The 27,170-nt window shown below is 38.5% G+C and overlaps 1 protein-coding gene and 1 pseudogene across 1 annotated transcript in view; both read left to right on the top strand.

Annotated features, from left to right (window-relative positions):
• KCNH8 (potassium voltage-gated channel subfamily H member 8) overlaps positions 1-25,709 on the top strand; it is a 279,545-nt gene extending 253,836 nt beyond the window's left edge. The window contains 5 exon segments of the mRNA XM_028518251.2: positions 1,228-1,266; positions 5,485-5,843; positions 8,056-8,162; positions 10,666-10,742; positions 24,750-25,709. Of these exon segments, the coding sequence (XP_028374052.1) occupies positions 1,228-1,266; positions 5,485-5,843; positions 8,056-8,162; positions 10,666-10,742; positions 24,750-25,457 (1,290 nt within the window). The 3' untranslated portion in view covers positions 25,458-25,709.
• On the top strand, positions 19,128-20,050 carry LOC114501598 (annotated as a pseudogene).
• Positions 25,710-27,170: the final 1,461 nt, after the last annotated feature.

Below are 27,170 nucleotides of genomic sequence, written 5' to 3'. Positions count from 1 at the left end.
CTTACAGCTGATGGCACGTCACTATGATTGGCAGCAGTTTTTTTCCTTTTTCCAATCAATGGGATCTCCTTTCTTTTTATTACATGTACTGGGGTGACACTGGTTAATAAGATTATATAGGTTTCAATTATACATGTCGACGATACATGATCTTCCATTTCATCATGTCTGTTTCAATCTCTTCATAATGCTTTGTAGTTTTCAGTATATAAGTCCTTCACGTCCTTTGTTAAGTGTATTCCTAGGTAGTTTATTCTTTTTGTTGCAATTGCAAAAGCAATTGTTTTATTTCATTTTTTTTCTGAAACTTCATTGTTAGTATATAGGAATGTGGTGGATTCAATGAGATCTTAAATTCAACTAAACAAGGGATTTGGATTCCCAGTGGAACTAATCCTGTTCTCAAGTATCATCATAGTGAGTAAAACAAATGGGACAGAAAGAAGACATGACTCCCACCTATGTTCAAGTAGGAAGGGGAGGTGGTTAAACAAGCAAAAATGAGGGTAAATAAGAAAAGTTTCCATGGATTTCTGTTTTCACAGACCAGAGGGGAAAAAAATCATGGAAAATGAGAAAATTCAGCAAAAGTGCAATAAAGCATAATAAAGGAGGTGGTGAACAAAGGAGAGTGAATTAAGTATCAAGATGGAAATTGTAACTCTAGTTGGTGTGGCTCAGTTAGTTGGAGCATCATCTTATAACCTAATGGTTGCGGGTTCAAATCCCAGTCAAGGAGCACATACCTAAGTTTCCAGTTGAATCCCCTGTCCGGGGCACATATGATGTATATGGGAGGCAACCAATTGATGTTTCTCTCTCACATTGACGTTTCTCTCCCTTCCTCTCTCTTTGAAAGCAATAAAAAAATGTCCTCAGGTGAGGGTTAAAAAAAAGACAGAAATTGCAGCCAACAAGCCTACTGTTTTGATCATTATTTCCCAGGTGCGGTGTCCTATACCAGACATTCAATGTGCTGCTCCCTCCTTTTTGTTATAACACACTCTGAACAATAGAGCTCCTAGAGGGTGGGTCGTGGGAGGTGTTTCCAGTATCTTTCAGGATGTATTTTCTCTTCTCTGGCCTACACAGGTGGATCAGTCGCCCGACCACGCTCTCCAAACTTCCATCTCTTTCCCCTGCCTCCTACATTTCACCCAGTCCCAAACCATCTGCTAAGGTTTAAACGATTGTTACAACTTCTGTTTGTTCATTTGTTTATTTCAGGTGATATCAAGATTGTCGAACAAATCTACGGTCTCACAGGTATGGTTTTTGCCAGAGAGAAAAATATGTATGTAAAATCTATAAAATTGCTAGTAAATCTGTATCTTCTTGAAGGTTTTACATATTTATTTTTGAAGATCTCTAACACACTTCTCAATGCAAGATGTGGTGACTGACTTTCTTGAGTTTGGAAATAGAAGTATTGAAGCTCATATCTCTATTTAAGGGTTTTATTGTTATTGTTGAAAAGTAGGTTGTCACCAAAACCTGACAAAAGTTGCAAAGTCCTGAGGTATTGATCTTAGTGGTACTTTCATTGTGTTTAAAATTAGTAGCCAAATGTTTTCATATAAACATCCAATTGATGCTACAACATGATTATCCATAATGTAAAAATTATGGTTCAGAGATATTTTAGAAGTAGTTTCACTTGATCTCTTAAGATAGTCCCAACTTTTAAGAATTTTCTAATTTCAGAAAAAAAGCTTTCCCAATAAAGCAACTTGTCAGATGTATTGGTATTGTCTAGATTTTTATTATCAAACTGAATCAGACTCATAGATATAGAGAACAGACTGATGATTTCCAGAAGGAAGGAGGGTTGGGGAACTGAATGAAAAAGGTGAAGGAATTGGCAAGTATATATTGGCAGTTACAGTCACGGGGTTGTAAAGAACAGCATAGGAAACTTAGTCAATAATGCTGTAATAACTATGTGTGGTGCCAGGTGGCTACTCTCACTATCAGGAGGAGCACGTTGTAAAGTATGTGATTGTCTAACCACTGTGCTGTACACCTGAAACTAGTACAAAATAATATTGACTATAAACTGTAATTGAAAAAAACTTAAAAATTGTAAAAGCAATAATAACCCTGTGACAACAACCCTATCAAGAGTACCTTTTCTTGTCTGTCCTCTCCTTGAGGCAGAACCCAGCTTTCACACACATGTGCACACAGAGAGGCACACACAGAGACATGCACACACACAGGAACACAAACATATCGAATTACCTCACACATCACCAAGACATTGACAGTTTCCTGAAGAGGGTGGACAAACAGAGTTTACTTTTAATGCTACTGAGAAACTCCTTAAGAGGTCTGAAAACATCTCAATGTTTTCAACCAAGTTTCTCTCAGGCACAAGTTGTCTTTCTTTTGTCTCTTCAAAATCCCTTCCTCAGGAACTAGCAAAATAGTCATTATGTTTCAACGCTCCTCAACAGGTAGCCTTTTGTCACTACTGTAGCCCTTCCCCTCCAAGACGTTTCTTATGTTCTTTTCTCATGAAGAGAAATTTAGCCTTCTTTTGCATTTTCCACTTCCAATTTCTCACCCCATCATAGCAATCTAAAGCCTAGTATCTGTCCCAAGAATACAACATCTTCAGCTTTCAAAAAAAAGTTCTATACCGTTTTGGCTGAAGTTCATTTGCTGTATCAAGACCACCAGCATAATAAGGGTTTCAAAGCAATAGATGTTTATTTCTTGTCATGGAAAAAGTCAGGGGTGGGCGCTGTCACGGTGTATCAATAGTGCCCCACGCTTTCATCTATCTGTTTCATTTTCCTTAATGCATGGCTTCATTCTTTAAAGATTTTCTCATTGTTGAACATGGCCACTGGTGACCCATTCTTTTCATCATCAATATTTCCGACCAGAAGCTAAAGAAATGTTTCAGACTAGAAACTAAACTGAAAGAGCAGGAATGAGGCTCTCTTCTTTCTGGAAGCCTCCTAAAGTTCCTTAAAACCTGTTCACTTACCTGCTGTCATCCCAGAACTTGGCCTCATGGCCAAACCAAATAGCAAGAGAAACTGGAAAAGCTGATCTTTGGGCAAGGTGCATTGCTAAGAGTTCATTAACTAAGAGTGAGAGGAAAACTATGCAAAAAGAGGTCACCAGTACCCTCTGTATCACCTGCCCTGATGTAATTGCTGTTTCTATGTTCTTCATGATTACCATCATCACCACCAGGGCAAGAATTTCAGTGCTTGCAGTGCATATTGCTAACTATTTAACTTCCATTACCTAATATCTAATTTTTTCTCACGCCATTCCCAATTTACACATTAGAAAACAAAAGCTTTACACAATTATATTACTTGACCAAGGTTATGGCTAATTAAGTCACAGGACTTTTAGGACTGTTCAAAAGACTCTACATTCAAGCACTGGACTTTCTTCTGCTTTCCCTTTAGTCTGGATAGGTTCAGTTAAATTTATTCCTTTTTGAGTTTGAATTGACTATCCCAGCAAAATGTCATGAACTAAATTAGAGATTCTTTTGACTGTGGGGATAAAAACCTCCCTGCCCTCAGGGAAGCATTTGTCAGGAAAAAATAAGGAGGTGGGTCAGAAGAGAAGGAAGAGCTATATGGTTGAACTTCATGGCAGTGTATACACAGTGTATACTTTAAGGCAGCTACCAAAGGAAGGTTGGTGTTTCTAGAGAGATGGTGTTTCTGAAGAGAGTGGTACTCCTGAAGAGAGACTGCATGTGGGGCTTCGTGTTTAATGATCTAATAAACAAGGGCCCTGTGTGTAATGATGGTAGGTGGGATCATTCATTCTTGGTATTAAGTAATGCCAGCTGCCTTGATCACAGAAGACAGTATCTAAGCAACGTTTTCAAAGCGCCAAGTCTCCATGACAAAATGGAAGAATAAAATTTAAACAAACTTGTAGAAAAACAAACACCATAGGTTATTAGTCAGACAAGTTTAGGAGACCCATTGGAGCCTACTTGAAACAAAGGAATAATTCAATTGCCGATGCAAATGGAAACAGAAGTCCAATTAGAGAATTTGCCTGTTGTTTTTCATTGCTTGGATAAGTTTGTCCTATTGTGTCTTTAGCCATGTGAGCTAATTTTTCTATTCTATAATACTAGTATACAAATGTTCTCCTGCAACTCATGTGGATCTTTTGTTAAAAGCACATTTTTAATGCTGTGAAAAACAAAAAAGAAATAAAAGCCATATCATGACTATTCCAGTAGATAACTTATCACTTTACCATTAATTAAAATAATTGTATTGAGTTGGAAAGATGAATCTAATAATGCCATATTCTTAAGAAATTTGATCCATTAAGAATGAAATGCAAAAAAAAATATGAATAAACTGATCGTTTCACTTAACAGTTGTGACCTAAACTGAATGGGCTATTGCCTTTAAGGCTCAAATTCATTTTTTGTTATATCTTTTATTTTGAGATAGTAAAATCCATATACCCCAATAACCAACTATTTATTAAGGTGAAGTAATAACAATGTGAGTTCATGAGATTCAAATAGTACTTGAAGGTCTTTTCAGTTTATCTCATTTTTATTAAAAATTTTTGATGGACAGCTATATGTAATTGTATCTTCAAAAGAAACTGAGGCATAGAAAAATAATAATCGAGCTTTTGGAGCAGAGAAGCCATGTGAGGCAGAGCAAGAAACAGATACTCATAGTGACTCTGACCAGGGCCACTACTTAGCCTTTGCAGCCCTCTCTGCCCCCGCCCTCCATCATCACCTCAGTTGTCCTTTCCCCTTCTCTCTCTTGATTAATCTTAGCCTATAAGGCTGAATGACCCCAGCCAAGAGCCCAGGGGTCCTAGGGTGGGGCTTGGTAAGACTTTCTCCTTAGCCTCCCCAAGGCTCTACAAAGGGAGCAGATTGAATGGTTTGCCCCATTTTCCACCAGCTAACTCAAGACCAAGAGGAAAGCAGGAAATAGTAGCTAAGGACACTGCTGATCCTATTCTATCAACATAATCCAAAATAGGGAAGATTTTTATTCTCTAGGGCATTATAATTTTGCTACTCTACATAAAGTTCTACTGAAGACCCTGTAAATTTAAAATAACAAGGCCCAAGACTGGCTGGTAAAATTAAAAATCTCTTTATTCTTAAGACCATGCCATTACATACTATTACAAGTGGCAGGCTGATTAAAACCTAGATACAAATCTGGTAAAATACATCTTTCACACAGCTTTCCACCAAGAGAGATTAAAAGATCAGGAGAAGGATTGGTGGGCTAATACTGAGAAAGCACAGAAGATAAACCTTGGGAAGATCAGAAATGGGGAGGCTTTTAAGACCTGAATAACTAATAGCAAAATCTTGTAAGCCTTTACTTTTGATGAGAAGTAAATCTCTAAGAGATTGGACCCTGTTCAGATAGGACCTCCAGCATGAATAATATATCTCTCAAGAGGTCTTTGCAATCCTTACTAATCCATAATTGTCCACTGATTTAGTCAGAGCCGAAGGGAAATGGCAGCATCAACAAGAGACTCCCATCCATTGTGGAAGATGAGGAAGAGGAGGAGGAGGGGGAAGAAGAGGAGACAGCCTCCCTCTCTCCCATCTACACAAGGGGATCATCCACTTCGAGGAGCAAGAAGGTTGGAAGCAGTAAAGGCTATCTAGGTTTAAGCCTGAAGCAGCTGGCCTCAGGAACAGTGCCATTTCACTCACCTATCAGAGTCTCCAGTTCAAATTCCCCCAAAAGCAAACAGGAAACTGACCCCCCTAACCATGGTAAAAGGAAAGAGAAGAACTTGAAATTACAGCTTTCAACTTTGAATAGTGCTGCACCCCCAGACCTCAGTCCAAGGTAAGAACTCACATCATCTAATTCTTTCCCAGGTGAAAAGGGCTGCCTTTTATTCAACCAATACCTAGCTAGTAAATTATTCAGACTTCTGGGCCTTCCTACTACACAAGATCCTAGCCTGGATTCTTCAGCTTCCCCGAATTTTGTGTGTAATTTTTGCCTCTATGTGGATGTATATGTGGCATGAGAATAAATAGTTTTAGTTATATTCTCAACAGGATTTATTGAATGGTCACAATTCCTTCTCAGCATCCTCCACCCATTCAGTTCAACCTATTGTTATAGTCATATGTTTTTACATTGTAATTTTGCAATTGGTAAATTTAAATGAAATAAAAGAGATGAAACAAAGTCCATAGATGTTAACCCCTCAGTGCCCAATCTTACCAAAAGTTCTATGAAGCAATGAGTTAAAATTATGAAGAAAATTAAGTGTTGATTTTTATTTTTCATACTATTTGCTTCATCATTATGGATGACTGAGATTAGTTTTATTTCTGGCCTTTTCAGTACATAACAAGCTTGGCTCTATTTTTAATTTTTTAAAAAGATATCCAGCCCTGGCTAGTGTGGCTCAGTGAATTGAGCACCTGCCTGTGAAGCAAAGGGTAGCTGGTTCAATTCCCAGTCTAGGGCACATGCCTGGGTTGCAGGCCAGGTCCCCAGTGGGGGCCATGTGAGAGGCAACCACACATTGATGTTTCCCTCTTTCTCTTCCCTTTCCCTCTCTCTAAACATAGATAATAAATTAAATAAAATATTTAAAAAATAAATAAAAGATAAAAATATTCACTTTAGGATCAACTCAAGGTAATTGAGAGGATAAAGAATTTTGACACAGAATATGAAAGTATTCTGTGGCACATAAAAGTAATAGCAAAAATCACATACCACAGAATCATAAATAGAAATGAAAAAAATATATTGAACATTTTCTGTGTTCCATGTACTCTGCTAGGCAATTTCACATTCACTATTGCTTTTAATCTTCTCAGAAATCCTATAAACTAGTTCATATTACCTCTACTATAAAGATGTAAGAAGTGAAACTTGAAGGTTTTGTCTAAAATCTGAGATTAAATTCTGAAATCTGGATTCAAATTCTGTTTTTCTACTTGTAAGTGATCTTTCAGATATACAATATGTTTGATTATTGATTTGAAGAAAACATTTTATCCATTTAAGAAAATATTAAGAAAAAAGCTAAACAGGCTTAGGTGGACATTACATATTCAGGAATCCAATTGGAGGTGATAATGGGAAAACATTGCTTAACTCTTCTTTTTTCTAAATTTTTAACAAAATGAAAAATAATAAATTTTAAATAGGAGGAAATGTATTAGAGCTGGAAAGTAAATGTTAATGTACAATTCATTCTACACTAGAAAAAACATATTTTCTTTTATACATGAAAAAAAGTTTGAGGACATGGTTTAAAATGCTAACAGAAGTGATGGATTACAGGTGATTTTTATTTTCTGATTTTTGTTGCCTTTATGTTTAAATTTTCTACAAGAGACTTGAATATTTTTTAATAATCAGTGGGTTAGATGTTATTATTAAGAAAAGAATAGTAGCTTAAGTACTGACAGTAATTTAAATATAATTTTTCAAACTCTCACTTTAGAGTTTTGTGTAAATACAGACTGAATGTGTCATGAAAGTTATTTTTGTGATGCTGTCATCATTAGATTAAAACATTTTAACTCTAGATAGAGTTGTGATGTGATATAAATTTAGATGAGAGGACTTCTGTAGCTTAAAGTTTTGAATCTACTTTCTACAGCATTGCTGTCCAATAGAATAGAACATGGACTAAAAGTGTGAGCAACACACATAATTTCAAATTTGCTAATAGCTATATTTTTAAAAGTAAAAATATTTAATTTTAATAATATATTTAATTTAATGTGCCCCAAATATATTACCATTTCAAATGTAAACAATATAAAAATTACTAATGAAATAATTTAAATTTTTTACTAAAGTCTTCAAAATCCAGTGTGTATTTTATAGTTACAGCACATCTCAATATATACTTGCTGTGTTTTAGGAGCTCAATAGTTTTGTAAGGCTAAAGGCTTCCACGTCGAATTTTAGATATAGCTCTAGAGTATCTAGAATTTAGAAACACAGTACTTTTAAGTTTTGTAGACATTTTGGAACACATGGCATAAATTCACAATTAATCAATACACTTTATTTTAAACAGGATTGTCGATGGAATTGAAGATGGAAACAGCAGTGAAGAAAGCCAGACTTTTGACTTTGTCTCTGAACGAATCAGGCCAGAACCCCGAATTTCTCCTCCCCTTGGAGGTAAAGATATTTAGCCTCCTCAAGGGGTGATGTTTCTTTTTAACTTCTACTGTTTGGCATAGGCAGTATTTTGCCTCCACATTCTCAGAATATTCTCCATGTGATAGAGAATTTATCAATGCCATGGAATAATTTGACTTGAGTCTATGTTATCTCCAAGTCAGGAAGACATCATTGCTAATTGTCCCTCTGCCCAGGCTTGATGGCCTGCCATTTACCAGCTCAGGTGACTAGTGTGCTAGGAGACTCAAATGTCTGCTCTTTGCCAGAGGGTGATCATGTTTTCCTATTATAAATGCAGACTAATCCACAAAAACACTACCCAGAGGAAATGCTGTGTTAGTTGTGTACTGTAGGAACATTGGCTATATTTAACCAATTTACTGGGTAAGAGGTTATGTACTTGCATTTTGTCAGAGGATAAACAACTTAGAAGTATGCAAAAATGTTAGAAATTGTGGAAAACTATACAAAGCACTACCCTCTAGTGATGGTGAATTGATGGAAGAGTAGCCTCAAACCTAGCTCAGGCTCCTCTCTCTCCCTTTCATTCTTAAGTTCATTGGCCATAAAAAGGAATCGTCAACATAATAAAGGCCAGAAATAACAAATAAATTATAAAGAGGACGTCTCTGTAGTTACTAAAGAGAGGATAATAAAGAAGTATTAAATAGGCATAAACTATCCATAACAATTAGCAGCACACTACCAGATACAAAGCCAGCACTCCTCTGCCAATGCTCTCCCCTCCTTCCCACCCAGCTCTGAGATCCTTGTGTCAGGATCTTCTGCTAAGCAGCAAATCCCTAAGCCAAGCCTAAGAAGGACTTTTGAATGTACAGTTCTGAGTGTGTGTCTTCATTGGTAAAATATCAACATCCCATCTCAATCAGCAATCATTGTTCCCAGCACTTATCTACTGAGGAGATGGGAAGGTCCTTGTAAGAGTTGCCAATGGAGGGAAAGTAGAGGGGAACACGGAGAAAAGGAGCACAAATGTCAGTCAACAATCCTGATTAATTCATTCTTTTGACTTACATGTGCTGATATGACTCTGATTAGGGTAAGGGTCACAGAAATCATAGGTATAGTGAAACTGGTGTGATTATTTGCTATGAGAACTGGTGGTATGTCCCCGATAGAAGGTTGTTTGTTTGTTTGTTTGTTTGTTTGTTTGTTTTGCTCACCTGGGCCTGGAGATAATTGGGCCTGGAGATGATACATAGAACCTCACCACATCCATCCACCTATTTTGGTCCCACCTCCTTCTTAGCTTCTCCTTTCACCTTTTCCCAACATCTATCTGTATAGTCATTCATTCATGCAACCCATTTTATTTACTATATCTCCTAAATATCTCTTGGTAGTAAGACTTTCTATCCTTACTGCCTCCCCTTTTCCTTGCCACATCCATCTCTTGCCTGTATTGCTACCAAAGTCTCCTTTCTGATCTTGCACATTTCTCCATAAAGTGAACATTTTTTTAAATATAAACTTACTCTTATTATTCTGCTCCTATAGGAACTCCTTATTTCCCTTAATATGAAATTCAAACTTATTACATAATTACTTTTCAAACATTTCTTTCCCTGCTAAACTTTAAGCTTCATGAAGGTCAATTATATTTTACTCATTCATTGCTGTCTCCTCAAAAGGAGGCCTAGCCAGTTCTATATGACCTCTAATCATTCATTCATTATCAATGGATTAGATTTGCAAAATATCTCTGCAAAATACATTCTTACTACTTCCCATTTCTGATCATTCTGAATGAGTTTTTTTCCCACAAAAAAGTTTTCTACTCATAATTGACCAGAATTAGGATATTTAGAATGATCATACCATGATGCAAATTTATCCTTTCTACTGCATCTAGCCATGATTCATCTGTACTTTCATCCCTGACAGAAGTAAATGTATTTGGAAGATAAAGGTGGAGGAAAAGTGGAGGTGAGAGAACCAGGATATGGGAGAAATTACCTTTTAGAGCGACACAGGAGGAGATGGAAAACTTTTAGTGGAGATTAGCACCTGAAACAGATGTGGGAGGAAAATGCTTACATGAGCACAGAAATCAATAGTCAGGAGAGAAAAAAAAAAGAAAAGAACATCCTTTTTGCATGACTTGGGCACTAGCCATATATATATATATATATATATATATAATTATATTTAGAGAATTCTCAAAAATGCGACATCTTGGAACATGGCAGTGATTGTATTCAGAGGAAGGGGAGATATGCCATGGTCGCACTCAGTCACTATGGTCACAATCACCACCATCATGATGTGCTCCTGGTTCCAAAGAGTGTGTCACGTGCCTTCTAGAGGAGAACTAGATGCTTGTCAAATCCCAGGGAGATAGAAACCACAGTGCACTGACATTAGTGTAGGAAACTTTAAAGGCAGTAGCTCGGGTTTCCTTTCCTATTCCTATTGCCCCAATTCTCAAATATGGGGTTTATTTCTGAAGGGCTCATTCTGTGTGTGTGTCACTTTTCAGACCCAGAGATTGGAGCTGCTGTTCTCTTCATCAAAGCAGAGGAGACCAAGCAGCAGATAAAGAAACTCAACAGTGAGGTATGGAGCTGTCTCTTTGGTCATGCTGGAGTGGTAAGGGGAGGTTTCAATCCTAGTTACCAGCAGAAACAGTATAAGATAGAAAGTACAAGTATGTGCTCTGATGTCTGATCACCATGGATGAATTCCCACTAAGCCTCGGATGAGTTACATGACCTTTGATAAGTCACTGGCTTTCTCTCAAGCTTTGTTCACCCCTGTGTAGAAAGGGGTAGCAATTATGACTACCTTGTAGTCTGCTGTGAAATGGAAATAATCTAAGTAAATTGTTTAGCATAAAGTACACAATAAGTGATCGTTACTATAATTAGCTTATCAAATGTACTGATATTGGTTTAATAAGTGCTTTTTCACTTTTTTCACATACCTTAATTTTTAATGTGTTAAAGCAAGATCGTTAGTCCGCAGGTGAACCAAAAGTAAGAGAGCAATCAAACAGCCTGACATTCTGTTCCTTCCTCTGACACGCACCTGCTGTGCAACTCCGAGCAATGTGCCTCTGTGAATCCCACCTTCTGTTTATGTAAAATAGGGTGATTTTTAAAACAACCTTATTGAGGCATATTTTACATGACATAAAATTCACCCACTTCAAGTATACAATTCAATGATTTTTAGTAACTTCATTGAGTGGTTCAACATACACCATAAGTTCGTTTTAGAATATTTTTACCCTCTCAACAAGATCTCTCATAATCATTTATAATCAATCCCTGTCCCCACATCCAGCCCTAGGCAACCACTTATCTACTTTATGGACATTTTGCATAAATAAAGAGGTAATTTCTGCATTATTATCTTAATTTATGCCCCCTCCCAAAACAAAATACAGTTTGAGAGAAAAAAAAAACAGATTTTTGAGACAATGATTGGATCCAAATAGATTATTTGGGAGGTAACCCAGGAAGCAAGATGGAGGATTAGAGTAGCAAGGCAGAACGGAAAGGAAAGCAAAAAGAATGAGTCTGTTAATGAGACCATTAACTCTGTGGAGTTCAATCCCACGGGCAGGCGCAGATACTGGAATAGAATCTCTTTCTAGGACTAAAATTTTAGATTATCTAATGAGATCTTAGTAGTAAATGTAACCAATTGATGATGTTGATGAGATTTGAGAGAAATAAAATTTATGTAATTATAATCAATTTCCAATTATCTGTAATAATGGAAGACTGGATAGCTTGTCATAAAGTTCAAAGGTTTTTCGAAACCTGCATTTCGTCCGCTCCTTCTGAGCCTGTCCTCCCTGGAAGTGAGATTGTTGCTAACAAGAAGTTAGATGGCCCAAGGCCTGACTAACAAAACAGGAACAGAAAACCTAACTGGGCTAACAGTTCTTAAGTCCTAAGGACTTGGCCAGACACTGGATCACCCAAATAAGCTCTCGTTAAAAATGAACCCCGCCAAAAAACAAAACTAAATACCCTGTTGGAGAATTGGATGTTAACGTTCTATTGAGCAATTTATTTTCAGATATTGTTCTCAACTAAAATCACCTATTGATTCTATTTCAATTATTTTCCTTCACATTTGAGAAGATCATTTAGTGATTTTAAGAACTGATTAGCCAAAATCTTAGCTCAAACACTGGCATTAGTAATTATTCTGAGGGGAAAATGTGTTTGTATCTTCATCTTTTGGAATGTAGATAATTTTTTCTAAGTGACACCTATAAATCTACATCCTATATGATTTTCCTTTGATAATGAGAACCAGTGTCCGATATGTTACAACAGATAACTACTTGAAAAACAAACTATTTCCCCAGTGTGATTCTGTATTCATGCTTGCTCTGCCAGTGAGATTACATAAATCTTTTTATCTTGTCATATATTGAAATAAAAAGAGCAAGATAAAAATATCAATGGTCCAATTTTCCTTCCCTAAAGGATTAGCTTTCTTTATAGGAAAAGATCTGATTTCTTCATGGCTGAAGCCTAAGTAAAAAAAATTATCCTTCATACATAATTTAATTTATTCACAGTCTTGACCCTTTGGGAAGTGCATTAAAACCCTCTAAGACAAGCAGAATAGAAATACAAATTGGCTTCAAATTGTAAAATTATTCTCCTTGTTAAAAACCCCTACTAGTTTTTTCCTCATATCTCCTACAAAGTAATGTTGTTTACATAGTAAAAAAGTCCAAGCCTAGATTTTCCATTTCACCTATTTTCTACTGTTCACATGTGTGATCCTTTAATTGCTCTATGCTTTGTTTATTCTATTCTTTGTTTCGGAGTAAGCAAGAGAAGAAATGATAATAAACGCAGGATGTACTGCATGACAATAACTCTGCAACCAAAACGTCAATCCCCAATATCCGTGAGGCCCATTGAGACTTGCATAAAGCTCAGAGCGCCACAGAAACTGCATTTCGATATTTGCTAAACATCTAAGATGTAACGAAATTGTTCACTGATATGTAAAGTTCAAAACCAGCTGGTTAAACACAGAACAAACATCAGAAAAGGAATAATATTTGTGATAACCTACATTCGCAGTTAAGACAGTTTAAAAGATGTAGGGCAGCTGCTAATATTAGAACACTGTTGAAAACCTTGTCATCGCTTTACAGCAGAGAAAAAAATTGTGCAATTGTAAGGGAATTACTTTAAAAATAACAACAAAACATCACTGTGTGGGCCATGGGCTGTGTAGGTCAAAGGCTCCATTTCTGAAAAAGGTTTGTAGGTAAGGTTTGGAGTGTGTTCTCATTTCTGAAAGCTCGCTGACCCAGAAAGACGTCGTGGCAAAGCCCACCAAGGGAGCCTGTCGCTCTGCCACTGCTGGCACAAGGCAGCAAACACACCAGTAGAGAAAGAGAAGGAGCTTTGGAAATGGAGGTTTTGATCCTACACATAAAGTTAACTCTGTGACTTCAGCAAAGTGTTCACCTTCCCTAAGTTCAGATTTCTCCTCTATTCAACAGTAATAATAAAATCTGCAATAGAGGATTGTTAGGAGAACTTAATACAAATGTAAAGCACCAAGCATTCGCCCTCCCTCAAGAAGGGGTCAAATGCTCACTCCCTCCTCACAGGACGTTATTCCTCCATTCAGGTAAAGGTGATTCTCAAGTTAGCCCTCGCCCCCCCGTCTGCAGCTACCTAACAGTACCCAGTGCAGAGCAGTAGGGGAGAAATTATTTGTCTATGCTTATGGAATAAAATGGAAATGAATGTACTTAAGAGAAACATACCGGATCATGAAAATGACTACTTTCACCTGAGACTTTTTTTTTGCTAAAAAGACATTTAATTAAAAATTTAGAATACAGGATGATAGGCCAAATTGCTCATATTTCAATGCATCTTATTTTAGCTAAATAATTTGATGTACTAGTGACATGGTATGAATGTAAAGTGCATTTATTCTGTAAGACTTATAAATTTAGGGACAAAGAGACCCCATAGGCCAATTTAACAATACTTAACCATTACCTGGTACTACACTAAACATATAAATAACAAAATAATAATAAAAGTAGGCAGAAAAAAATCTGCCAAGCTTTATGAAAAAATAATCGTAACCGAATCTTCATTTTCAAAATGAGAGAACACGGGCAGCCTGTCCGATCAGCCTTGCTTGCCAGGGTGTGCTTTGGCTTCAGTGCTCCGTTGCCACTTTTCAGCATTTTATTTTGAAGGTACATACAAGAGCCACTTATTATTAGGCCATTTTAGTCCACCTGGAGTCTTAAATATATTCAAGAGAATGAAATATGTAACCTGCCTAAACAAAAACTGAGCTTTACAGAAACAGCAACATGTATTGACTTTTTTAGAGAGAAGTCTCATTTCTCATACTATTTATTAAGTCCTTTAAAAAAACTTTATTGAGACATAATTAAGGTATTATATATTTATCCATTTCAAGTGTACAATTTGAAGGCTTTGAAAGTTAAATGAAAGCCTAAATGAAAGTTAAAAGGGAGAAAACATACGTTGTTAAAAGCCATATGCTCAGACAATGTAAATAGAGTGAACCATTAAAGAAGAACTGTTGAAGGGGGATGTGAAAAGAGGATTAGGATAGAATATGCCAAAAAATTAGTCTAACTTACTTTTAGTAAGGATAAGAAATGCTCTCAACAATCGTAATTTGTAATGGTAGCATTGGTGTGGATACACTGAAACAGCTACATGTATAATGAGGGATAAAGCAAAGGCTATCATTGTTGTACCTCAATAAACAAAATTCACAATGTTAAAACAGAGGAAATAGAAATGTAATATAGAATGTCAAGTAGAAACCCTGTAAATCTGAAGTAGAACTAGAAATACTATGAATCTATATAGTATCATATACACATACATCTCCAAGCTCTTTCATCAGAAAAGAAATAAAAACAATGACCAGCCCGATAACAGTAAATAACTCTATGCCTCTATTATGGTCTTGAAAAACAGTTTCCCAGTAAATGAAACCAGAGTTTCTTGGATAAGTGTCTGTTTTCACTTCTGGGGTATGAATTATACATGATGAGTCTGGAACACCTTAGTATACCAGATAGCAAGAAAGCTATCAAATACCTCTAGGATGGTGTCAAAAGAACTCAGGAGCCAATATAGAGAGTCTCCCACTGGCCAAACATGGGGCAATTTGAGATTTAGTAAGGTTAAGAAATGCAATGGATTGAAATACATAAAACAGATAGCAAATGCTCCGAGATGGCAACATAAAAAACTCCTGGATATCCTTCCTATCTGCACACAGAACAATTCCTTCTGAGAGAAATACAGAAACTAGCTGAGTGGGACCTACACACCAGGCAAGTGAGAAAATACCCACATGGAAACAGATGGGAAAGGCTGAGATATTCTTTTACCATAAACCCCACCTCTGGCACAGGCCATATAATCAGGAGGGAACCCCCAACTCCCAGCTTCTCTCTGAGAACTGAAGGACATGGACCACATACAGAGTGCCCCCAGTTTTTAAGGCTCCTACCTGAGGAGTGGGCCCCCCAAACACAGAGCTTTGAAAGCCAAATGGGCTTATGTTTACAGGTTCCACAGGTCTATAGCAAACAAAGAAAGTTTTTAAATCAGTGCAATAGCACCCCTGTGGCTGTGTACCCAGGCTCAGCACAGAGAGGGCAAGTAAAACTGCCCATCTTCCAGTTTCTCCTCGGTAGGGTATTGACTGCATACTTTCCCAGCTGCTGCCTGAGGGTCCAGCTTCTAATCAGCTTACATCTAGGTACTTGCTGAGATCCTACCTTTTGAGACAAAGATAGCAAACCCTCAAATGCTGAGAGCCATCAAAAACAAAGACAGCCGCTTTGAAAATCACAAACAACATGAACCTTAAGACTCCACGCACACGTACGCCCACACACAAAACCCCTTAGAACCCATTTAGTAAAGTTGCAGGATACAAAATCAATATAGAAAATCAGTAGTATTTCTAAACACTAACAAGGAACTATAAGAAAGAGAAATTAAGAAAACAATTCAATTTATAGCATCTAAAAGAGTAAAATGCTTAGAAATCAATTTATCCAAGGAGGTAGAAGACTTGTACACTGAAACCACAAATTTTGTTGAAAGAAATTAAAGAAAATCAAAACATGAAAAATTCAACTATAGACTTGCCAAAGGAATTGGAAAGAGCTGGCTGCACTAAATGTTAAACTCTTACCAAGAGATCAATACATGAAGAGATATAAAAGGGACAAGATCCATAAGAATGGGAGCTAATGATCTGACCCTGTGGAGTGTAGACCTGCAGCATTGGCATCAATGGGGAGCTTATTAGAAATGCAAAATCCCGGGCCACACCCCACACCTACTGAATCTGAATATACCCTTGCATCAAGATCCTCAGGTGATTTTTATATACATTAAATATTTACAAGCACGGTCCTGTACAGTTGGTATTTGAGAAGAGACAGACTTTGTATGGTGTTCACTGAGAGCAGTGAGGAGCCCTTAGCCACACAGCACTTTGGATACTAATCATACTTTATCACAGGAAGCAGAAAAATAGATGAGAAAAGAAATCAAAGGGTTGATAAATAATGGATTACCATAGCACAGCTAGAGTAATAAAGTTGTGTCCAAAGGCCTGGGCTTGCAGAAATTCAGTGAAACCACTGGAGTAATCACTTTCAAGACTGTAATTGGTCATTTTGTATTGGTAATGCTAGACTTGTAATTCTCTTATTATCATTTAAGAGGCATGGGATGCACCTGCAAGAGTAAAACCCTTAGTACAATTCCTTTGTGACCTTGGATAAGCCACTTCACCTCCCAGCATTCTAGTCTCTCCAGCTGTAGACAGAGATTTACAACTTTCATTAGCAATGGGATTGAGACCCTCATCTGGACAAAATTCATGCAAGTGTCGAGTATGATTATTATTTTAGCTGACAGATAAAAAGACTACCACTTGTTTTTGAATGCTTTGTAAAACAAAAGACACAAGGATGAAATTGGCCGATCATCTTTTTTGTTTTGCCGGCTTACGGAGTTTGATTGAACTTGTCTGAATCCTATGATAAATACACAACATAACAAAGGATTAAATGAGAGACCATTTAATTACCTGAATCAGAGCTTGTGAAAACGTATGTGTGTTCAAGGCAGGAGGAGAGGATTGGTGTAATTAGCACCCCTGAATTTAGGAAAATTGTGTCTAGCAGGAAACTGTGTACATGTTTGGCAAAAATTGAGTGATGGGTCAAGAGCTCTTCAAGCTAAGAAGATTATATTAACAGATGCATTCCCCATCTGCTCACTGAATGCACAAAAATGGAAATCACATTTTCCCCCATCAGCTGAAGTCCCAGTTACTCTCAGAGTTCATGATTCATACCATACCAATGGCCAACGCTGAGAAGTGTAAAACATGAATAAATATAATATATAAGAAGGCTATTTTCTATATAATATAAAAGAAGGCTATTTCTATATGAAATGAAAGGTATTTTCAAAGACACATTCCTGTCTTCACTATGAAACTCATGCTCCTATTCCCAAAAGGCACTGTCGAAAGACACACCAGAACAGCAAATCTGTGTTTGTACCAACTGCATACAATTTCACTACCAAAGCTGGCAGTGCACGGGGACAATAGGTCACCAGCACCACAGATGGATTCTTTGCACCATGTAATAACACAATATTTTAAAATTTCAAATGGAAGTCTCTGTTTGAAATAGTGGGGACTTCCATAAGACTGAAATATATGAAATATTATTACCTGCTACGAGTACAGTGACACTGACTTCTGTGTCCTACAGTGCTATTTAGGGGAGATTAGCAAAAATTACTGAAGTTCAAATGAAAACAACAGAAACTCATACTGAGAGAGTAACCATGCAACTTAATATTCATTAAAGTATTCATGTATCAACAAAGTTTTATAGGTGGCAGAATTGGTGCAGAGCCTTGAGCTATTATAGAGAACAACAAAGACCAGTCATACCTGCCCTCAGCACACTTGCTCTTCATTCAATTCTAGTCCACACCAAAGTGCACATTGTTGTATTTGGGCTTGTACACCCTTCACATAGAATTCTCAATCCATCTCACTGCAACTACTCAAAACTTAGATAGGAGATACAGGACCTCAATCAATATGTTTCAGAGGCTCTGGTTATTGCTGTTACTATTTACTACATCAGAGATCCATGCAAGGCAATGCTAAAACTTGTAGACTGTTTTTTCCAGTGTTAATTATGTCGAAGTGTTAATAGGAATGGGTTTACCTGTCCATGCTGAGGCTCAAGTGGAGTTATATAGGTAACTGGCTTATATTTTCTTTGGTCTAAATCTTTCCTGGCTTAATATTCTCTACAAGGCAGAAGCTTTCAACTAAGCATAGCACCTATGTTACATCATCAAATTGAGACACCTGGAATCTTCATATAATACCAGCTATAGTGGGGACTAAACCTTAACCTCCATTATATTATTTCATTCTCAAGAAAGCCCTTGTGGAAATATGACTCAGAGAAATTGAGAAGTAACATCATATCAATGGGGCAAATTAAACATCAGAGGAAAAAAATAGATATTCTGGAAATGTAGGCAGCAATGACTATTTCTAAGCCAACAACAGAAGTTCTGAGAAACTTGGGTATGGCAGAAACAGAAAAACGATGGCAGCTAGTGATTCCCTTCTTAGAGGGATGGAAAGATCAGTGTGTGGGTTATTATGGACAGATGACAAGTCTGAGCCACTTGGAAGCACAGATGGTGTTTTCATCACTTCTTTCTAACAGTTGGGACATTGGAAAGGATAGAAAAATCTTGGATGTGAACACTTGGCTATACAGATGGTGATGGCGAATTGGTTTGGCCAACAGTTCCAGATTGACGGATTCTTATCCATAGAAGAATGAGGAGGAGGAGGAGAAAGAGGAAGAAGAGAAAAAATAGATAAAGAAAATGGAACATAATACACAAGTATGAGAAAAAAAATGTGTGTTGAGTTATGGTTTCTTTATCTGTTATCTATATAAATAGTCAGAAGGCCATGTCCAAATACCCACCCAGGGATGGTAATTCCAGAAGAAACAAGAGTGTGGTGTGAACATGGGGAAGCAAAAGAAAACAAGCAAATATGCAACCATGAAGCGAATGCTTAGTCTGAGAGATCAGAGACCAAAAGAAAAGGATAAATTAAAACCTAAAAAGAAAGAAAAGAAAGATCCTACTGCACTTAAGGAAAGAGAAGTCCCTCAATACTCTTCTTGCTTATTTCTCCAATATAACATGTGGCTGGGCCCACCGTACCATATCCTGGTTGATACCAGCTCTATCAACTTTTCCAGTAAGGCCACACTGGACTTAGTGCAGTCAATGATGCACTGTCTGTATGCCAAGTGTATCCCTTGCCTAACTGACTGTGTAATGGCTGAAAATGAGAGATTGGGGCAGAGGCATTGAGTGGCTTTAGGGAACATCAACGATATAAGACTTGAATGATTCACCATGCACACACAAAGGAACCTATGCAGATGACTGTTTAGTACAGAGAGTAACTCAGCACAAGTGTTACATACACTGTGTCCACAGTTGACCAGAACCTTCAAGGAAGAATCAGGAAGATCCCTGGAGTTCCCATCATGTACATTTCTCGTCATAGGTACCACACTGAGCAGATGCCACATGATTCTGGAGATCCTCACTTCTAATACTTAATAGGCAAAGCTCCTCTGCTTTCGTTTAACTAACTTTCTCTGTTGCCAGTTCATTAAACATGATACGGAATGAGTTATTATTGCTCCACTCACCCATTTTCTCTGTTATGAGCTGAGTATGGTTAAATACACTCACTTTTTAATGTTGTTTTGAAAATGGTATTTTGTATCACTTTAATATTGGTTACATCTTTTTATAAGTCAGATGACTGCTCAAAAAATAAATACGTACATACATACTCATCCAGGGAGGCAACAAAGGATGTAAAAGGTTTGCCAAGTTTGAACTAGTAAAACAACTCTGATAACGTAACTGAATTTGTCGCTTGGTGCTCATAGCACAGCCATGAGATAGGGGAGTCAGTTAATAGGGGAAAGTTCCATAGACATCAAGTTCATGCTGAGACAAGTGTCAAAGCAGTAAGATAAATGAAGTCTAGCAGAAGCCTTGGCCAAAGGAGACATATTTCTACAATTATGAAGGAAAAACAATAACAGGGATTCTTAACAGTAAAAATGCCATCTGCTCTTAAAAGCTAGAGGATAACAAGGACTTGCTTTAAGAAATTTATATTTAAAATACTTTAACAGTCAAAACACATAACTCTTAATATATTTACTTGGGACAAAGGGCCAATTATAGATACCCCAATATAATTTTGTCACAGTCACCTTCTGCCTACGATATTTATGATAAAATCACGACATAAAAGAACAAAAGTGAAGGGGATGTGAGACCTGGCCAGGAAGCTCAGTAGCTTAGAGCAGTGATTTCCAACTTTTTAAATCTGATGGCACACATAAACTATTACTAAAATTCTGAGGCACACAAAAAATAGGTATAATTTTTTATTCATTTACACCAGGAAACTATTGTTACGTTGGCTGTTGTCACTTTTTTATTTGACAGTCTAGGGGAAAGAGGTCAGTGCCCCTGACTAAATTATCAGGTATTGCAGGTTTTAAAACTTCTTGTGGCACATCAGTGCACCATGGCACATTTGTTGGAAATTCTTGGGTTAGAGCATCACCCCAATATGCCAAAGTTGCAGGTTTGATCCCCAACTGGGGCACATACAAGAAGCAACCAATGAATGCATAAATAAGTGGAACAATAAATCTCTGTATCTCTCTCCCCCATCTCTAAAATCAGTCAGTAAAATTTTAAAAAATAGATGAGGGCCAGGTCTTCAAAACAGCAGGAATTGAATTATTTATGCATTCAAGGGTTACGGAGTGCATGTTGTGTTCCAGGTATTGCCCAGAATCCAGGAGATACTAAGATAAAGAAGAATTTCTGCCCTCAAGGAACTCAGTCTCTTTGGGAGCAGACAGTCCTGTGTGATGCTCAAACTCCTACGTGACTTTCAATGGGCTGTCAGGGAAAAGTTCTACCAAGAAGATGGGGAATTCAAAGTTTGAAGGAAGAGAAAAAACTTACCAGACAGAAAGGGGCTGAGGAGAAGAGCACTCAGTCAGAGAGAACAGCACATACAAGAACAGGGAGCTGGGAATCCACAGTAGTCATTCCAATGGGAAACACAGGAAACTGGGCCGCTGTAAAATGAGGTAGATAGAGCTTACTAAGGGCTTTATAACAACTGCTCCAAAAGAGATTGTATTTTCTAATATGAGTGACAGAAAGTATTTATAGATTTATGAAGTTCCAAGTGGGAGACCTTTGGTTCATTTGATCTGGGCGATGTTTTTGTTTTCATTGAAGTCACTCTGCAGTACTCTGCTTTTTGGTTGTATTTTGAGCACACCTCGCCTTAGGTGGATGGAGCCTTGTTCACAAAGTAGCCCCACTAACCTGTTTAGCAAATGTCCACCTTCTTAGCGTGCTGTGAAAAAGCACTGAACCTCCTTGCCGCACCTACGAAGTATGGACACTGCATTCTTGGCTTTGGACATTTGATTAAACCAGCGTTTTTCTTCTTTCAGAATGAATTTTGTAAGTGAGCCTGGCAGGAAGCAGTAAACAAAAGTACAGTGAAACTTGACAGCATTTTCTGCAGCAGTATATTGTCACCTTTAGTATTATTAGAGTCTCCACCTCCAGGAGATGCCATCTCTCCTTGTGGCAGCTGGCTTTGTCCTGGTAAGGGAGAGATCCCTTACCTAATAGGGATTAATTTGCTAGTGTAACTTTAATAAGGTGCAGGGGTGTGTCCCAAGTGACACAATGACAGGAATCTTCCCTAACATAAATTGTTACCCTCTAGAGCTAAAGAAAGCTCTGTTTCCTTGGGTTCTTTGCTTCTTTTAGTTCAAGCTAATATAATAATTCCGTTTCCTGAAAATGTTAATGCTTGTTTACATTTCTGGAACCAGTCAAGACTGGGTTCCCATTCAAAGTTCATGTCCTCAAACTTGTGGCAAATGCACAGTAAAATTAAGTGTCAAGAACATAGCCATGGAAAGGTGTATCAACTATGGCAAAATATCTGCTTTTTATGAATGCCACAAATATAACTCATTGGGAATATGTCTGTTAACCTATTATTTGTTTTAAGATTTTTGCAAACCTCTTTCGTTGTCACTGAATTCACATAATTTGCTATGAAGAGGTTTTACTGTACTTAATCAGTCTCCTAGATTTTTTTTAGAGATGGCACTATTTACTGATTTGATGTTGCATGACCATTTCAGACAGCTTTTACACATGAGGGTATTTTTTTGTATCATCTGTGCTTTTCACAAATTCTGACCACGTTAGTGAAGCTCTCTCAACTCTTAAGCAACATCTCTTTCCATGCGCAACATGCTGTAACAGAAAGAGTACCAAACTTAGAAGGCTTGAATTCTGAACTTTATTCCAGACTTCATTCATGGAATAAAGGACCTTAAAATCTCATTGTCCTCTGGTCTTAGTGTCCCCATTTTACAGGTGAGGCAATAATAATGTATCCCTGGTGTCTTGGGACTGTTTGTAGATCCGATAGGGAAAATGTACCTAAAAACACGTTACATTATAAATTTACTCAAACATTTATGGAACAACACAATCGTTGATGAGCCAAACATGCAAATTGTTCTTCAAAAACTGTGTCTTTACTCAATATGCATAAAAAGCTGATCAAAAGCATTTTTATTAGGAACTGAGGTGATGCAGCCCTACTGAGTTTGAAACAGGAGTTAAGCTTAGACAGCCTACAGAAATGGAGTCAATGTGTCCCTTTGAACATGCCATTAAATCAGTGTTTTCTTCTGAAATTTTGATAGGAGAGCTAATGAATCCAAGAGAGAACTCATGGGTGAAATTCTCCAGTGCTGAGATCCAGGTACTGATTTTAGCCTGAACCCTGCACTTTAGGATTGAGACTTGGCCAGCTATGAAACCAACAACCTGCAGAGAAAATTTCAAAACACATAGAATCTTTCCCACATTCAGAATTCCAGGCTTAGAGGTATCTTTTTGTTGCCAGAAGTTTCAGATCTGCTAAAAAGGCTGAACAAGTATTCGATTGAGTCCCTTGAGTTCAACGCCAACAGCAAGACGGAAACAGTTTGGCCTGGCAATTTCAAGGCAGGTGTTACCAGTTGGTTGCCTGAACCATAGAAAAACCTCTTTCTGGCCTTTATTCAAAGTCTGATTTGAAAGGCACCACCTCCTGATGGGCCTGCCGGGGAGAATTAGTTTCAGAATTCATTCGGAGGAAGTGGACTGAATTAAGTTACTGGATAAACTAGGAACATACACTTAAATGTGGAGGAAAGTCTGCTCATAACAACAGTTTTGGTTTCGGCAACATTGAAGTTGAACTGACCATTTTGTTTTGGTTTATTTTCCAGTGGCATTTTCCCAATGGGTCTGGCTGCTTACATTAGAGTTTAGTGGTCATGATACCAACATCAACCCAGAGACAGTCCTTTACAACCTACACTCTTACAAAAATGAAGGCAAAATATTACAGTATGAGTTAGTGTTATGAATCTAACCACAGACTAGAAAATATATATGGTTAAAAAAAAGGCATTTGGTTGTTAGGAAAAGAAATCCTCCAGTGAATTTTATTATTAGTTTTAAGTGTAAAATAAATAATGAAGGTCCCTCAGTGGTTCTTAAGTGTTTGAGAGATGCATCCTTTGAAAATCTTATGAAAGCTGAATGTCTCACCTGGAAACAGTGAATTAAAGCCCATGCCACACAGTTTGGGCTGTAATTCCATGGGGCTCCGGGCTCACTGGCGAATCCCAGCCTGCCCAGTCTCCCCACAGTGGTTACCTGTACTCACCTACATTGCATACCCCATTTTTTCTAACTCTCATTTTGCAGCTCTCCCCGTTTTCACAGACTCGCTCCCTCACACACCTGGTGTGAGTTCGTACTCACCACCCTCATCCTCATGGAAGGCCAGGTGGTCTCTGGACCTTAGATCTCAACCAGGAGTGACAAAAGCGAGAGCTGTCATTCTCTGGGTGTCTGTTCTGGACAGGGAGCATGCTGAGTGTTTTACCTGCCACGCCCACCCACCCCCCACCCAGCACTGTTGAAAATTATCTGAGGGGAACTCTGTGCATCACTGTGCACCCATTACTCAGAGGAAGTAAAGGACACTGTCTGGACTTAAGAGATACGGGAGAGGAGATGATGGACCCACACGTCTAATTCTACTCAAGAACCCCAGAAACATGGATTAAGAATGCCACACTGTCTCTCTAGGGTCCCTCAGAGTGAGGATGGCTTTAGCTCAGGCGCCCAGTTTCCCCATTCACCCTTTGGACTTGACTGGAGCTGGCGGTGGAGCAGCCTTTCACCTTCTTACTGAGAAATCTCACTTGTCTGCCTCACTGCTCTGAGATCACTACCGTGCACTGCTGACTAATGCCTTCGTTTTGCTTTATCCAAACAGGTAACAACACTGACTCAGGAGGTCTCCCAGTTAGGTAAAGACATGAAGAATGTGATGCAACTTCTAGAAAACGTCCTGTCACCCCAGCAGCCGTCACGGTTTTGTTCTCTGCACACCGCCTCTGTGTGTCCCTCCAGAGGCAGCTTACAGACCAGGATGACCTGGAGTACGCACCAACCTTGCCTGCACTTGCAAGCAGGTGGAGCTGCTTATCCCCAAGCACAACTTTGTCACGGTAATGTCACCTCAGACATTTGGAGTGTGGATCCCTCCTCTGTGGAGAGCAGCCCCCAACGGACTGGAGCTGCTGAGCAGCAAAACCCTGCAGGCGGTGAACGTCATCCTTCTCCAAACCTTGATTTTTCACCTGCCCACTACCAGGTTGTCCAAGAAGGTCATTTGCAATATTTAAGGTGCATCTCTCCACATTCAGATACTACGCTGACACCTCTGCAGTCCATCTCAGAGACTCTCTCGTCCTCCATCTGCTCCTCCTCAGAAACATCTTTGCACCTGGTTCTCCCAAGCAGGTCAGAGGAGGGCAGCTTCAGCCAGGCAGCCGTGAGCTCCTTCAGTCTGGAAAACTTGCCAGGATCTTGGGATCGGGAAGGAATGGCATCAATCTCTACCAAACCCTTGGAGAACTTTCCACTGGAAGTTGTCACAAGCACAGCAGACTCGAAAGATAATAAAGCCATAAATGTATGATATTAGTGCACGTGAGGCTCTGCCAGTTTCCCACCCACCACTGCATGATGGCTTTAGTTGCCTTTTTTGCCTCTGGCAGCCGCGAAGACTAAGCAAGGCTTGGAGTCCTGCAGGAGAGAGCTGGGGAGCCAGGCAAAGGCACATCACCTCCATACTGTAGCCAACACTTTCAAGATCCTAGAAACATAATAGATGCATTTTTCTGTACAGGTATGAACTTAACTGGTCTGTTTGACAGACTTTAGTAAAAAAGTCCAAAGACCCTGAGGGTCTGAGCAGCTAGAAGTCCCAGACAGAGAATTTGTGGATCCGTTTTGTCCTGGGTGGCTTTTGTGAAGGGCAGCAAAGGTTTTTCCTGAGTGCCTACTTGTCATTCTTGAACAATATCCGTAGCACTGTTGGCCTCGGGAGTGCACAGCTCCTGCTGACCTGTTTTTCCCTTTGTGAAGGCAAAGGGACGAATGTCACTGCATGTCATCTCCTCGACAATCAGTCCAACAGAGCTGGTGGCCAGTGGTTAGCTATTGCACGTTATTTGCCATGTAAATGAATATGTCTTTATTTATCAAAAAAAAAAGAGAGAGGCTATTTTTATATCCTTGGTATGAAATATGTATTTAAACTATTTAAAATATTTATAAAGAAATGAATGTTTTCTTTTCATTTTGGTAAAACACGCTTGCCATTTTAACAAGACATGCACTACAGTTATATATAGTAGGTCAACAATTATTTATTATCAAGAGGATGTAATTTCGAGAGGAGTCCCCCTTCTATTTGCATGCAGTTTGCAACAAATGTATCCTCACACTTCTGGATTACAAAAGAAAAGTGAGGTCATGTTTTACCAATGAAGTGAAAACAGGGACTGAGTGTCAAGTACACGATCTCCAGCCTGCCTGGCGGTGGGGACGGCTCCACCCACTCTGCTGACTCCTGTCAGCGACCTGAGCCAAGGCTGCCTGCAGTGCCACATAAATGTCCCTCCTCTAGGCATCATACTATGTCGTTCAGGAACCCAAAAGTAGTCTGTGGAATATAAAGTCACAACTGCATTGAGCCCTTTTGGCCTCCAAATGAGGGAGAAAATCTTGGGTGTCTCCTTCCCCTGTGCTATTCTTTCAGGGGAGGTTGTAGACCAGTGAAAATTCCTAAATGGAGCCCAGACTTCCAAGCTACGGCTTGGGAGACAGATGCCAGCTTGCATTGGATCAGCACTTTAATTTTTTTAAGCTCTCAACAATGCTATAAGTTATATGGAGCAGGTGTTTTTATTCTCATTTTGCAGCAGGGAAAAAAAAAGTGTCCCAGAGATTACACAGCAAGGGTGCTGGAGAAAGCCTAGAACTTGTAATGTTCCCCACGTTGCAACCAGCAGGCAAATTCAGATGCTGGCTGGGTGAGGATTTAAACATCTTCACTTAAGTTTTATTTTGTGTTTAAGAACATTTACAGCCTAATCATCCCAGACATCCTTAGAAAATCTATTGAATTCACATCCTGGAGCCCCCCTGTTCTTATTTCCCACCACGGAGAATAAACAATCTGAGAACTGCCTCATTAAAAACATCTAAACAAAACAAGACTTCTGATGTGTCAATCTTACCCCCTAAAATTGGCCAGAATAACAGAAAGAAAAGAAATTTTCTCTAAGAAAATATGGAAACAGAACATGCTTATGAGGCAGGTCACTCAATGCACAATGTCTTCTAC

The sequence above is a fragment of the Phyllostomus discolor genome, chromosome 7 (assembly GCF_004126475.2).
Source record: "Phyllostomus discolor isolate MPI-MPIP mPhyDis1 chromosome 7, mPhyDis1.pri.v3, whole genome shotgun sequence".
In the NCBI taxonomy this organism is placed as follows: Eukaryota; Metazoa; Chordata; class Mammalia; order Chiroptera; family Phyllostomidae; genus Phyllostomus; species Phyllostomus discolor.
Note: the sequence above shows the minus strand (reverse complement) of the source record. Positions and strands in the feature narration are given on the sequence as shown.